Source organism: Dryas octopetala, chromosome 2 (assembly GCF_963921425.1).
Source record: "Dryas octopetala chromosome 2, drDryOcto1.1, whole genome shotgun sequence".
NCBI classification, from domain to species: domain Eukaryota; kingdom Viridiplantae; phylum Streptophyta; class Magnoliopsida; order Rosales; family Rosaceae; genus Dryas; species Dryas octopetala.
In genome coordinates, this window is record NC_141367.1 from 15,399,851 (window position 1) to 15,414,858 (window position 15,008).

The 15,008-nt window shown below is 35.9% G+C and overlaps 1 protein-coding gene and 2 pseudogenes across 1 annotated transcript; all 3 read right to left on the reverse strand.

Moving 5' to 3' along the window:
- Window positions 1-4,400: 4,400 nt before the first annotated feature.
- On the reverse strand, window positions 4,401-7,409 carry LOC147293406 (uncharacterized). Its single transcript, XM_086231063.1, has 5 exons — window positions 6,025-7,409; window positions 5,600-5,907; window positions 5,056-5,200; window positions 4,595-4,905; window positions 4,401-4,531 (listed from the first exon to the last, which is right to left on the reverse strand). Exons 1-5 carry the CDS (start codon window positions 7,407-7,409, stop codon window positions 4,401-4,403), a joined length of 2,280 nt encoding a protein of 759 aa, XP_086087189.1.
- A 42-nt stretch (window positions 7,410-7,451) lies between these two features.
- Window positions 7,452-8,784, reverse strand: LOC147293407 (uncharacterized; annotated as a pseudogene).
- Window positions 8,785-8,874: 90 nt separating this feature from the next.
- On the reverse strand, window positions 8,875-9,735 carry LOC147293408 (uncharacterized; annotated as a pseudogene).
- Window positions 9,736-15,008: the final 5,273 nt, after the last annotated feature.

Below are 15,008 nucleotides of genomic sequence, written 5' to 3' on the forward strand. Positions count from 1 at the left end.
TTGTATCAACACTTTTTGAGCTGCATATGCACAAATTTTGCATATGCACCAATTTTCGCAGATGCACTTGCCGAGCGCTTGGTCTTTTTACCTAGTGCTCGACAAAAGTTTTTAGCCTAGAACTCAGGTGATTAAGCCAATTATCTTTTTTAACAACATTTTTAGTGATCGAGCCCTAGAATCTAATGCACCCTAAAATTTAAGGATGGAGCATCCTAGGCATTTCAAGAAATACAATTATATGAATGTGATTGCGCCATCATGACTTTTAATATGATACCATGTTACCATAGAAAGGAATAGAAGGGGGTTTAGACGGCTTACTTTGTCGGTTTAAACTTTACTTGCTCCAGCAGGCCCTCCCCCTTATTTTCTTTGTGGAAAACGGGGGACTTTCAGCGTAGTATCGATAAGTAGGCGGCTACTCTATAAGGAAATAATCAAAGTTTATATGTTGTGCATGTTTGACGTTCTCATAGATCTTAATGACTCTTGCATGGGTAACAGTTGTCTTAGCTTAGCACTAGGGAACATATAAGTTAACTGATTAGGGGAGGCCTAAGAAGCTCTTAGTTTATGTCTTAGGAGAACAATTGCGAGAAAGTAACTAATCAAACCTTTTTAGCAGTCAAACTTTAATACATTGTGTTTGAATTAATTGTCATTAGCCTTGGATGGTTAGAATATGCATATCTGATGTGAAACTGAAAACTTATATTGCAAGATAGGATAATAGGTGTGTGCGTGTGAGGATGTGTGCATGAGTTCCATCTTTCTAAACCCCTCCCATTTAGTTATTCTTTTGATTATTTGAACTGATTTGTTGTTTATTAACCATTCCTTGTGGGACCGACCTTGTGCTTGTATGCTTTGCTACTGATGCGATTTGTGCACTTGCGAGTATACTTGAAATGAAATATATGTTTATTATGTTATAAGAAAACATTCAACAATATCAAATCATAAATTAAGTTGACTGATCAGCTTGTGCACTTACTTTATTGAATAAACTTGCTCAACATTGGTTTTCACTTTCCTTGTCATTGTTTTCTCCTAGGAAGAGTCTTGATTGCTTACCATGACCTCCCTATATCCCAAATGTGCTCATTTGATCGTAAAATCTTGCAAGTTTTTCTTTTTCATATCAGTTGGAGTGGGATAGATGTGTTTCAAATCCTTTCATGAAAATTTCATACAATTGAATTGAAACCAAATGTATGAAGATCTCATACATTTGGTTTCAATTCAATTGTCATGTTTTAGTTCTAAATTTCAATAAAACAATGAAGCACAAGTGTTTGGAAGTAAGATATTTGATTTCTAAGTTCTCTTTGTTATGTCAATTGTCATGGTTTTAATTTCCTCAAAGATTCCTCTATCCTTCTGTCAAACCATATGGCTGCTTTATGTTCCAGTTTTGTTACGTACGAATTTTGTTCATTTTGATTGGTCTGCAATTGTTACATACAGTCATTTTAACATGCCTATTCAGCTCTTTGGGTTACTGTTCATTAAAGGGCATTTCAGACTTTTCTGCATGCCTATTTCTTCTCTAACTATATTCTTCTACAAAACCTAAGTAAAAAGAGTACATAAATGAGTATATTTATGGACTTATCAAATACCCACAACTTAGATTTTGCTAGTACTCGAGCAAAACAAAACGAAAAATAAAAACAAAATAACAAAGACTCAACGCAAACAAGCGATTGACTAACTTCCCAATATTGATCTCAGAGATAATCACAAACCGTTAGCTAACTTCCAAGAAATAAGCAACAATAACTCAAGACATTATCAAAGGATTAACCAATCTTGAATTGAAAAACTTGGATGTAGTGTGTGAAATAGCCAACATTAATACAACCCACGACTTAAGCTTCACAGAAGTTAAATAACCAAATAAGAACAAGCTTCAACTTCAAATCTCATCAAGGATATTCACTCCAATAAAAGCACTCGAAATTTGACTAGTTATTGTCACTCATAAATATGTGAGAGGAATCAAAGCAATAGGATATACTCACATAATTGAAATAAAGACACATGACAAATATAAAAGATCTCATGAAAAGATATAGCATACTAGAAAACATTTAAACCATCCGACCATAGTACTTCCACACCTATTCTCCACATAAGGAACCACACTTCTCCTTTGATCAAGTAGGACTTTCACTAAATTTGTAATGGGGCTTAGGGTGATGGGTGAAACAAGAAAAAGATATGGATGAACAAATTTTAAGGAATTCATAGAGCTTTCCATGAAAATTATAACATCTTGCACTCTGATACTGTCTTGAATCTTTTTTTTTTTTTTTTTTTTCTAACTCCATTAGTTGTCTAATCAACCCATGTAACAAGTGTTAGGCCAATAACTCTCAAGCTAGATAGCTTTAGGGTATTAAGTGTAAAACACTCATCGGGCTTAAAAACTCGAGTTGAAAAGGCTTCGAAATTAGTTTTATTTTTTTATTTTTTTTAGATAGTATCCTTTACTTTCCACATGATTGAATAATTTGTGCAATTTTTCCTTAACAACGAAAATACTCTACAAAACTCCTTAGAAGGGTGTATGATAAACATATGATAGATTAAGGTGAGGAGAATTGGGTAAAGAATGAAAAAGGCTTACATAAAAGGCACAAGGGGGTTAACTAGGGATAAAAGTGATATGTGTTGGCTAGAAGGGCTCAAATGAAAAAAACAAGGCCTATATCACTTCCTTGGATCCATGTGGTTCATGAAATATGCCTCAAATAGATAATGAAAGTAGTTCTAGCAAACAATTTAAACATCCTCAAGTACTTGACCAAAACAAAGAATAATGAGATCACAACGACTTGTAGACAAGAAAATTATCGAATAGTATATAACACTCAAGAACGAAAGGCATAGGCTCAAAAGCTTACATAATAAGGGTTATATAAGTCTACACTAGCCTTATTTGGGAATTTAAATCATATGAACTCCCCAATCGAACATCATATTAATATGGCTATGTGCAAAAATATTTACCAAGTTAAATCACAAAATTATGGTTAACACAAAGATAATGTGAAGAATTAATGTCATGCTCACAATTCCTTGAAAGTTAATTGCAAATAAAATTCAATCGCATCATAGAATTGGGAAGTGACTGCCACAAACAATTAAAAACAAGACTCAAAGTAAAAGAAAATACGTTTGGGTTTTATGACATTTTTCAGATTTTTTTTTTTTTTTATAGAGGAAAACAAAACGAAAACAAAACAAAACAACAAAATAAAAACTAATTAAATAAAAACCAAAAGTTGAAAGGAATTGAAAATCAATAAACAAACTGCAGTTCTGACCCAGGCGCAAAGAATTACACGTATCTCACAAAATACTTGGCCAAACTTCAAGTTCTTTATATGGTTGGATTCATAACGAAAAAACAAAGAACGCAACGCGAGCCAAAATACAAAAACAGCAGCAGACAAAAACATAATTGGAAACAAAGACAGAGGACTGTTGCATGCGTTATGAAACCAAAGAACTCAATCACCCACAACTTAAAACAAACATTGTCCTCAATGTTTAAAAAAAAGAAAACTAAGTCATGCAAAATCAATTAAAGAGAGAGAGGGTGTGAGAACTTCCCGGGTTTGTGTAGGTGTATGGATGAGCAAAGCATAGAATATGTCGAAGTGAGAAAGGATGGACAACGTGAAGAACTTAAACACCCACAACTTGCTTCTTGGAATGTCAACGGACCCGTAATAGCTCCTAAAAGTCTTGGAATGCGATGAAATTGGAACAAAATTGAGCTGGATATGGAATCATAAAAAAAATCTGGAAATCTGACTTTTAGAGACGAAAAATCTGATGAACACCGCTGCTAAAACCTCTTTGGTGACGAAAAATCTTCAAAATCTGGGCAAAACTGCAGCTGCCTTTTTTTTGTGTTTTAGGTCCTTTTTTTGAGGTTCAAATCATCCTAAAACATAATGTAGGCCACCGGAGACCCTCAAACCTGGTCCAAAACATCATAATAACCATTCTAAACACGTCGGTGGCTTCAGATTGACCTGAAAAACAACAAAAAATACATTAGGCAGAAATTTTTATTTTGACCAAAATAAGAATCTACTTAGCTAAGTTGCCAGTTTCCGACATTTAAACTCAACCAATGACCAAAAAAACTTCTGTAACACATCTGCAATGTGCTGCAGACATCCTAGGGCTAGAAAAATGCGAAAATTTGTCTTTGGAACACAAAATCTATTATTTGATGATGCAAAACTTAACAAAAACAAAAACATGAAAATTGTACGAGAAATCACACATAAACTAAAAAAAAAACTTAAGAATGCTTGGGTTGCTTCCCAAGAAGCGCTAAGTTTAAAGTCTTCAGCTAGACGCGGTTCTTTAGATGATTAAACAATAGATGGGGGTGGTGCATCCACGTGCATGCTCTCTTTTCCAAGCTCAAAAGATTCATAGTATGGCTTCAAGCGATGTCCGTTCACTTTGAATATGTTTCCCGTCTTGTCATTTTGAATCTCATCTGCACCATGAGGGAAAACATTAGTAACAACAAAAGAACCGTACCATCTAGAACGTAACTTACCTGGGAATAGCCAGAGGCGTGAATTGAAGAGCAAGACTTTCTGCCCAATTTCAAAGTTCTTCCTTTGAATGGATTTGTCATGAAATGCCTTAGTCCTTTCCTTGTAAATCTGCGCACTCTCATAGGCATCATTCCTCATCTCATCTAACTCATTCAATTGGAGTCGCCTTGCATCTCCAGCCTCTTTCATATCGAAATTGAATTTCTTGATTGCCCAAAATGTTCTATGTTCAAGTTCAACCGGAAGGTGACATGCTTTACCATAAACTAAACGAAAAGGAGACATACCAATGGGGGTTTTGTAGGCTGTCCTATATGCCCATAATGCATCATTAAGTCGCAAGCTCTAATCCTTCCTCGTAGGGCTCACGGTTTTGTCCAGGATTTGGCGGTTACTAATCTCCACTTGTCCACTTGTTTGGGGATAATAAGGTGTTGAGACCCTATGTGTAATTCCATACCGCTTTAAAAGTGCCTCAAATGACCTATTACAAAAGTGACTGCCTCCATCACTGATAATGGCTCTTGGTGTTCCAAACCTAGAAAAGATGTTGTCCTTCACAAAGCTCAAAACAACTTTTGAATCATTAGTCCGGGTAGGAATTGCTTCCACCCATTTAGAGACATAGTCAACAGCAAGGAGAATGTAAATAAAGCCATAAGAGGAAGGGAATGGTCCCATAAAATCAATGCCCATACATCAAATATTTCAACAATAAAGATAGGCGTTAAAGGCATTTGATTCCTAGAGCTAATGTTACCGGTTCTTTGACATCTATCACATGTGGAACAATAAGTATATGCATTTTTTGAACAAGTTAGGCCAATAAAAACCACATTGTAATACTTTAATGGCTGTTTTCTTAGTACCAAAATGTCCACCACATGCAGATGAATGACAAAAGGTAAGTATAGAATTAAATTCAGATTCGGACACGCACCTTCTAACAATCTGATATGGACAATATTTCCATAAGTATGGATCATCCCAAACATAATACTTACTTGTTTTGACAAGCTTATCCTTTTGAGCTCGAGTGAGATCCTTCGGAATCAGTTTTGAAGCCTTGTAATTGATAATGTCAGCATACCAAGGGTCCTTGGCTTCGAGGGTAAAGAGTTGCTCATCGGGGAAACTTTCATGTAGAGGAAGCATGTCCTCTTCTTCATTGGATCCATGCACCAGTCTACTCAAATGGTCATCCACCACGTTTTCACTCCCTTTCTTGTCTTTAATCACCAAATCGAATTCTTGAAGCAAGAGAGTCCACCTAATCAGTCGCGGCTTGACGTCCTTCTTGTGGAGGAGGTACCTAAGTGCTGCATGATTAGAGAATACAATTACTTTAGTGCCAATAAGATATTATCTAAATTTCTCTAAAGCAAAAATAACAGCAAGCAACTCATTTTCCGTAGTTGAATAATTCAACTGAGCATCATTCAAAGTCCGGGAGGCATAATAGATGGCATGTGGTACATTGTACACTCTTTGTCCAAGCACGGCCCCCACTGCATAATCCGAGGCGTCACACATCAACTCAAAGTGAAAATTCCAATCTGGAGGCTGCATGATAGGGACAGATGTCAAAAGATCCTTAAGCTTGTTAAATGCAGCCAAACAATCTTCATTAAACTCGAATTCCACATCTTTGCCAAGCAACCGACATAGGGGCCTTGATATCTTTGAAAAGTCCTTGATGAAATGCCTATAGAACCCTGCATGTCCTAGGAATGACCTAATCTTCTTCACGGTTTTTGGGGGCTGCAAGCTTCTCACAATGTCGATTTTTGCCTTGTCCACTTCAATTCCCCTACAAGAGATAATGTGACCTAATACAATACCATGTTGTACCATGAAGTGGCACTTCTCCCAGTTGAGCACTAAATTGCATTCCTGACACCTTTTTAACACTAAAGAGAGGTTGTGAAGACAAATATCAAATGAATCACCAAAAATAGAAAAATCATCCATAAATACCTCTATTATCTCCTCCACCATATCAGAAAAAATTGACATCATGCAACGTTGAAAAGTGGCAGGTGCGTTACATAAACCAAAAGGCATACGCCCATAAGCAAACGTACCAAATGGACAGGTGAAGGTGGTCTTTTCTTGATCTTTCGGAGCAATAGCAATTTGATTGTATCCAGAGTATCCATCCAAGAAGCAATAATGACTATGACCTGCAAGACGCTCAAGCATTTGATCAATAAATGGTAATGGAAAGTGATCCTTACGTGTCGTGGTATTGAGCTTTCTATAATCTATGCATACTCTCCAACCCGTTTGAATTCTTTGAGGCACCAACTCATTGTCTTCATTCTTCACAACGGCAATTCCGGATTTCTTGGGAACAACTTGAACGGGACTCACCCACTTGCTATCCGAAATAGGGTATATAATTCCCACGTCCAAAAGCTTCAAAACTTCCTTCTTAACGACTTCTTTCATCACCGGATTCAGCCTCCTTTGGGCTTCCTTTGTAGGTTTCGATTCTCCTTCTAAAAGGATCCTATGCATGCACTTTGTAGGGCTTATTCCTTTGATGTCTGCAATAGTCCAACCTAGGGCAGTCTTGTGCTCCCTTAGAACTCGAATTAGTTTGTCTTCTTCGGATGCACTCAAATTAGAAGCAATGATCACAGGCAGCGTCTTTTCGTCACCTAAATATGCATATTTCAAGTTCTCCGGAAGGGGTTTTAGCTCAACCTGTGGTGCCTTCACAATAGAGGGAACAAGCTTATTAGTAGATAACGGAAGCGGCTCAAAAATAGAGTTAGACTTACCTCTTTGGGGAGGCAAGGCCTCAAGCATATTCACAACTTCAAGTACAGCTGTATATATTCCCTTATTTGTTCACAGTTTTAGGGCTTTGGATGAGTACCCTTTCCAATGGCGTCTCTCCGTGTGATACATTAAACGTTTCTTGTACCATATGCTCAAGTACATCTATGGAAAAAACAAGCATGATCATCATTAGGATATTTTAAAGCATCAAATACCTTAAACTCCACGGTTTCCTCATCAAATGCCATTGTGAGAGTGCCTGATGTTTTGGTTAAGGTGAATGAGCTAATTTTTCCAGCCGACTTTCTAGTGCTCAAGATGGAGGAAGTTCCTATTCTTGGAAAAGACCTTCCATTGATTCTAGGACATCCATTCATGAGAACAGCAAGGACAAAAATTGATGTGTAGCCTAATGCTTAAAATTAGGATATTTGATTGATCGATCAGCCAATTGTATGCTCAGGGAAGTCTTCTTAAGCTCACCTAAATTTAAGGATTCAAAAAAAGATAAAGGCATCAAATTAATTGAAACACCTAAGTCTAATAAAGCATGTTCAAACCTTTGATTTCCAATGAGACAAGGTATAGTAAAACTCCCTGGATCCTTTAGTTTAGGAGGCAATTTACGCAATAGCACGGCTGAAACTTCTTCACTTAAGGCCACGGTTTCATGCTTCTTGAACTTCCTTTTATTTGTACAAAGATCTTTGAGAAATTTTGCATAGCTTGGAATTTGCTAGATCGCATCGAGCAAGGGAATGTTCACTTGCACTTTTCGAAAAGTCTCTAGTATATCCTTTGAAACTTGCTCCTTCTTTGAATTCAAAAACCTACGAGGAAAAGGAACCTTTGAAGTAATCGAATGATCCAAAAGAGAACTTACCTTAGAGTTGTCACTTGGAACCGTAATCTTGGGAAAGGGGGCAGCCAGAGTTTTTGTTGAATTTCTCTCCTTATTGTCATCCTTTCCCACTTCCTTTCCACTTCGAAGAGTAATCGCCTTTGCGGTTTCATAGCCTCCAATAGGATTTGGAATTACTTGGCTTGGAAGCTGTCCTGGCTCTCTTTGACTCAAGGAGGCTATAATTTGTCTAACTTGGTTTTCAAGGCTCTTGATTGCTGTAGACATTTGTGCATGTGTTTGCCTTGTTTCCTGCATAAAACCTTGAGTTCTTAGTGCCAAAGAATTAACTAACTCTTCTAAAGACTTAGCTTGCCTAGGAGGTGGTGGTGGTGGTGCAATTTGTTGAGGAACAAACTGATTTTGTTGAACCGGGGTTGTTTGCACGTTTTGGTTGTTCTTCCATCCAAAGTTAGGGTGTTGCCGCCATCCCGAATTATAGGTGTTAGAAAATGGATCGTTTCTTGGCTTTTGTTGCTGCATATATTGTGCTTGAGCCATCTCTTCTCCATCACCATACAAACTTGGACAGGACTTTGTAGGATGTCCGGGATTAGCACACACAGCACACACTTGTGCTTAAGGGATTAACTACTTAACAAGATTAGTCAAATTAGCTATTTGAGGACCAATATCACTAGCACTTACCTCATAAACACCTGCTTTCTTTGGGGAAGCTCTCCGGTAATTAAACAGTTGAGAGTTTGCTGCAATGTTCTCAAACATCTCCTTAGCTTGAGTAGCACTCTTGTTCATCAAGCCTCCTCCACTAGTAGCATCAACCATCATCCTCTCTGAATCGAGTAATCCCTTATAAAAGTATTGCATCAGTAGCTAATCTTCAATTTGCTGATGAGGGCACGAAGCTAGGAGTCTCTGAAACCGATCCCAATACTCATGAAATGATTCTCCATCTAGTTGCTGCACTCCCATGATCTCCTTCCTAATATGGTTTGTGTTTTTAGCTGGAAAGAACTTTGCAAGGAACTTGGAAGCCAATGATGTCCATGTGGTGATTGATGCACTAGGTAAAGAATAGAGCCACTCCTTGGCTCGTTCCTTGAGTGAGAATGGAAACAAACACAATCGGATTGCCTCATCACTAATCCCTCCATTGTGCATAGTCACGCACATGGCAAAGAAATCCTTGATGTGTATGTGAGGATCATCCCCAGGCTTGCCATAGAATTGCGGCAAAAGGTGAATGGTGCCACTCTTGATCTCAAAGGTGGTTGTAGTGGCTGGATACGCAATGCATGACGGCTGGTCTAATGCTTTAGGAACCATGAAATCCTTCAAAGGTCGGGTGAGGTTGTTGAGTGCCAACTCGTCTCCCATCTTGATTGGAAGTGTAGCTTGCGTATTTTTATCTCGGCGGAGATAACGAAGTGTGTTCTCTAGTTCAGGGTCGTATGGTATAAGCTTGTAACCTTGCGAATGACGACCCAGCATATACATGAAATTGAAAACAAAACTTAATTAGATAAACAATCCCCGGCAACGGCGCCAAAAACTTGTTGGTAATTTTTAACAACAATATTAAAACTTTGCAAGTGCACAAATCAAATGATAGTATAGTAAGCAAGCAAGGGTCATTCCCATAGAGATTGTAATCTAAAGAGATGTTTATCAATGTCACACAAAGAAAACTAGAACACAATTAAACACGAAAACAAAATAAAGATTGAAATCACAAGGACTTCCACACACACGCCAACACCAAAGAGGTTTTGATTTGATTTTGTAAATAAAACAAAACAAGGAAAAGAAAACAAAACAAGGAAAAGAAAACAAAACAGAATTAAAATTAGAGTTTAAGAGAAATTGGTTTAAAATCAATCAAGGACAATAGCTAGGACTCACTATCCACCTCCAAACAATCAATCAATCCATAAACAACAATAGATAATCAATTTCTAGCAAGCATATGATGATAAACAAGATCATGGCATTTGACTCAAGTTGTATGATTCTCTCTTAAGTGTATGTAAGATGTATGGCATTTACATCAATACGTGTATTCTTAATTGAAATCCAGTATGGCATTTACTCAAATTAACAATCAAGAATCCATTAAGATCAAAGAGAATATGAGTGTCACAAAAACCCTAAGACATGCATTTGTTATTAGGAATTCAAGAATCGATTTCTCATAACTAATTCTTAACCCAATTATTCGGTGCAAACAAGAATACATTCAATATGGCAATTGACCTATGTTCTACAACAATTTAATTCCGATACATGCTTCAAAGTTAGCTACTCAAAGAAACAAAATATCAGAATTCACATAATACAGAGAAATCGAAATCATCACGCTTGTAGAAACTGAAAAAATCCATTCAAACTTGTTTATAGAATTGAAATCATGTTTATGGCTTCAAGATTAAGCCCTAACTAACAAGAAATTAGTTACTCATGTTCTTGGATGATCTCAAAAATAAATACATAAGAACTGAAAATTAAAAGAATAAAGGAAAAGAAAGAACTTGCTGGCAACTTTCTCGATCCTCTTGCGCAGTTGATCTCCTTAGGACGTGAATCCTTTGTATGGGGCCTTGGCTAGCCTTTTATATGACTTACCTCAAAGTCCTAAACCCTAAAATTGACTGAAAAGTCGTCCAAGAAGTCTTGGTAAACAAGGAATCCAAATAGGAAAGTAAAGATAACAATTCCTAACTCCACAGGGAAATACAGCTCAGCCCAATTGTCACACGATTTGGGGATCTTCGGCCTTCTAGAAAAATCAGTAAAAATATATTTTAGAAAGATAAATGTCTTATCTTTCCAACCATATATAGCACATAACTTGGAAAATTCGGGAAGGCTTTCGTTTCTTCATAGTCACGTAACATGTACGAAAATGTCCTGTCTGCACGTGGGCTAACTTTACTTGTAATACTGTACCAATTGGCTTGGTAAAAAATTCTAGAAAAATCACAGATTATTGAACTTCAAGGTGTTAACTTTCATCTCCAATTGGCCTTGCACTAAAATTCCTCCGAAAAGTTGATTGTCCCTTAAAAACCTTCTAAGAGCGCAGAAAAGCTGAAAATCAGAAAAGTGAAGTAATAAGCCCTTTTTTAAATCTAATTCTTCTACAAAACCTAAGTAAAAAGAGTACATAAATGAGTATATTTATGGACTTATCAAAATTCTCAGAGCAAGAGATCATTTTTATATGTATATATAGATAATACACTTCCTCCAGCTACATGTAGCTAATTCATTACCATTAATAAATTTACTGCAGAGCATATAACATTTACATTGCATATTTTTCTCGATTGACCACTTTACCCAATGACGGCAATTTAGGATAAAGAACTCAATTTGTAAAAAATAAAAATAGTAGGGTAGCAAAGTCCGAGTTAATTACACTTACACCCCCCCTGAGGTTTATCATCTTTTCACATACACCCCTTGGGGTTTCAATAATTACACATACACCCCCTGAGGTTTTAAATCTGTTAAATATAACCCCCTATAAAAGAAAAAAAATAAATAAATAAATAAAAAATATTTGTATTCAGGTTGGACCTTACACCTTGAATAATCTTATTAGGCTATTTAATCCCTTAGCATGCTTTTTTGCATAATTTTTCATCATTTTTGTCTCACTATAGAGGGTTATCTGTAACAGTTTTAAAACTTCAGGAGGTGTATGTGTAATTATTGAAACCCCAGGAGGTGTATGTAAAAAAATAATAAACTTCAGGGGGTGTAAGTGTAATTAACTCAACAAAGTCCAGTGCTCGTGTCCATTAGTAGCAGAAGGATACCTAGTACCTTCCCCACAGGAAGTATGGCCTTATGCAATAACACTACGTGTCGTCACATCGACAGTTCACGTGTGGTGTTTTGATCTAACATAGTGACATGGAATTAATGCTAGCTCATTGAGCAGGTCCATCTCACAAGATCCACATGCGATGATGACATGTACAACTCTGTAAGCATGCAGTGCGTATATAGACCATGATGGGGTGCATATAATTACTTCCTAATTGAAGACATGTTACGGTATATCAGTCCACATGACATGCGGATGATGGATTGAACAATTCAAAAAACTATACCCTATGTACGGATTAAAATAGGTGAACCCATCGATCGATACAAAAGCGTTTACACTATATGATCGTTTGCATGTTAAAAAAATCCTCCTACTTATTCAATTTTTGAGTGTGGAGTTTTATCGATCTAAAAGATTTAAATGCATTGTACTCAATATACTTGATGATGTACAATTAAATTCTACTTGATCTACATAATTCCTAAATGAATAGTCTCTTATTTGTTTCTTAGTGTAAATGAGAGTATGAAATTAAGGGAAGGTAATGATAATAATAAATTGATAATCTAACACGTGTTTATGTAGGAAGGAGGGTAGCTGTTGAGTAAAACTTATATGTATCAAGTTTGTACATTTATTATATTGTTACTCTCATCATGTGTTAGTTCACATGATGACATAAAGTATATACACTCAGAATAGAGAACTTTTTTCACAGCGATGTGATGGTGACATGTACAGCTTATGGCAAGTAGTGCATAGACGATGTTGGGGTGCACGAAGTTCATTCTCTTACCACACTAATATTATTTCCAACTTAGCCAATCGTTTGGGCCACAGGTCTCTTGGGAATGTTGTACCCACTGTCATTCTATGAGAGGAAAATGAATATATAATTCTCATTCTAATTAATGTTTGAAAATGCTAAAATTGATAACGATGAAGTCATTCCAATATTTGGTTTGTGAAGTAATAGAAATAAATTTGCTCAACTTTCTAGTAATACCTTTGTCTCTTATATTTAAAAATTATTCATACTTGAATGCAAAAATTGGCATTCAATTTATAGTGGAATAGTTTAGTCATGAAATCAGCATTAAATGCATTCCAATGGGAATAACAATCTCAAAAGGAACCATAAGTTTCAAAAGCCCCCCTTCTTGAGTATCTCATCTCCATATGTAAAATGCAATACATATTCAAAAGTGTGCTTATCAAACAAGAAAATATAATCTAATACTCATTTCCAAGCTTCAAATTCACGAATCAAATTGAATCTAAATGTGTTCATGTATAGAATATTACTTGAAAAGTTTTTATACAATTGAAGAAGATATCTCACTTTATATGATCAATAGCAGGCAATCACTTATTTGACAATTGTATTTGATTTATATACATGCACATGCAATTTCAAACTAAACACTCTAATTTGTTTTTGTAGAAAAATGAACGTTTGTAGTACTGTCACTGTATTTGACATATTTAAATTTAATGGTGGTAAACTATACTATAGTAGAAGAAAAATAAAGTTTATCAACATCTAAAGGTCAATAGTATGTTTATATCACATGCAAATAGTAGAATTTTCGTGGTAGAAAGAAGATTGCAGGTTGCTGTGGTAAGTATAAAACTGTATGGTCCACCACGGTCCAACTATAATAATGCAAGTGATGGGCAAGGAGGAGAAGCGATTGGGCCTAAAAGGGAGAAATATAGTGACCACATGTTTCAAACCAAAGACACAGAGAAGTCTGTTTGAACTCCCCAATGAAAACAGCCTTGCCATCTAGATTGTTAGGACTAGGGGTACCCTTACCAAAGTAGAGAGAGAGAGTCTATCAACCTCTGCACGTGTGTGGCATTAAATTGGGAACCCCCACACATGCACATATGGATGATAATGAGAATAATAATGGTATTGCCATATCAAGTCCATCAATCTTTATCTGGTCTAAGCTGTTTTGTTGGCTTCTATCATGAACCCCACGTTAGGAAAAAGACCTTTGGTGTCGATTATACAAATATGCACGGCACTTTGGCAATACTGACAGTACTAGCTCTCTGATACTTGGAGCAACAAGTCAATGAAGCAATGTGTCCATGCATGCATGGTGGCTAATATTTCCACCACATTATTATGGATGAATGATTGGGGTTCACTGCTTTGATTGGGTCACTGGGTTATCCCGGCTTTACAAATATTTGGTTGCTAAATGAGTCATTTTACTCTATCCACGGATCACAATCTTTAATATTATTTTTTTCAGACCTGGGAAATTTTGTAGTGTGACAGAGTAGCGAGTAATTTTTTAATATGACCGTAAATCGTAATAATTCATATATATTAAAATATATATAAATATTATATTTCAAAATTATATATGAATTTGTTATTTAATAATATTATAACACGCAGATTACTAACAACATAATAATATTACGGTCACACTCAAAAAACTTTCAAAGTTGACACACGTACATATTTTTCTTCTAATACGATATTTATATATATATATATATATACACACTTACGTCGATCTGTAATTTGCTGTTAATTTAAAAAAAAAAAAATGACTCCTTACATGTGAGCTAGAGTTGAATGGTACTGTTTTAAAATTCTTATGTACATACAATTGTACAAAGGCTAATTATCAAATCACTAAGCTTAATGTCCATGAATAGTGACAGATGTACATAAAAGCGAGTGGGATCTATCATCTTCACGTAACAAAAAATTTCCATGAATTTGTTACAACAATTCAGCATATTCTTTATATTTTCTTAATATTGACAAAATGTTCAATGAAATATCTAAAAAAACAAAAACATAAACAGATAGCTTATTATATTTTCTTATGTTACGAAGAAAAAATCATAGCCCGTGCATGCACATATATTAATTTTCGAGGACAAAGCACAGCAGTAA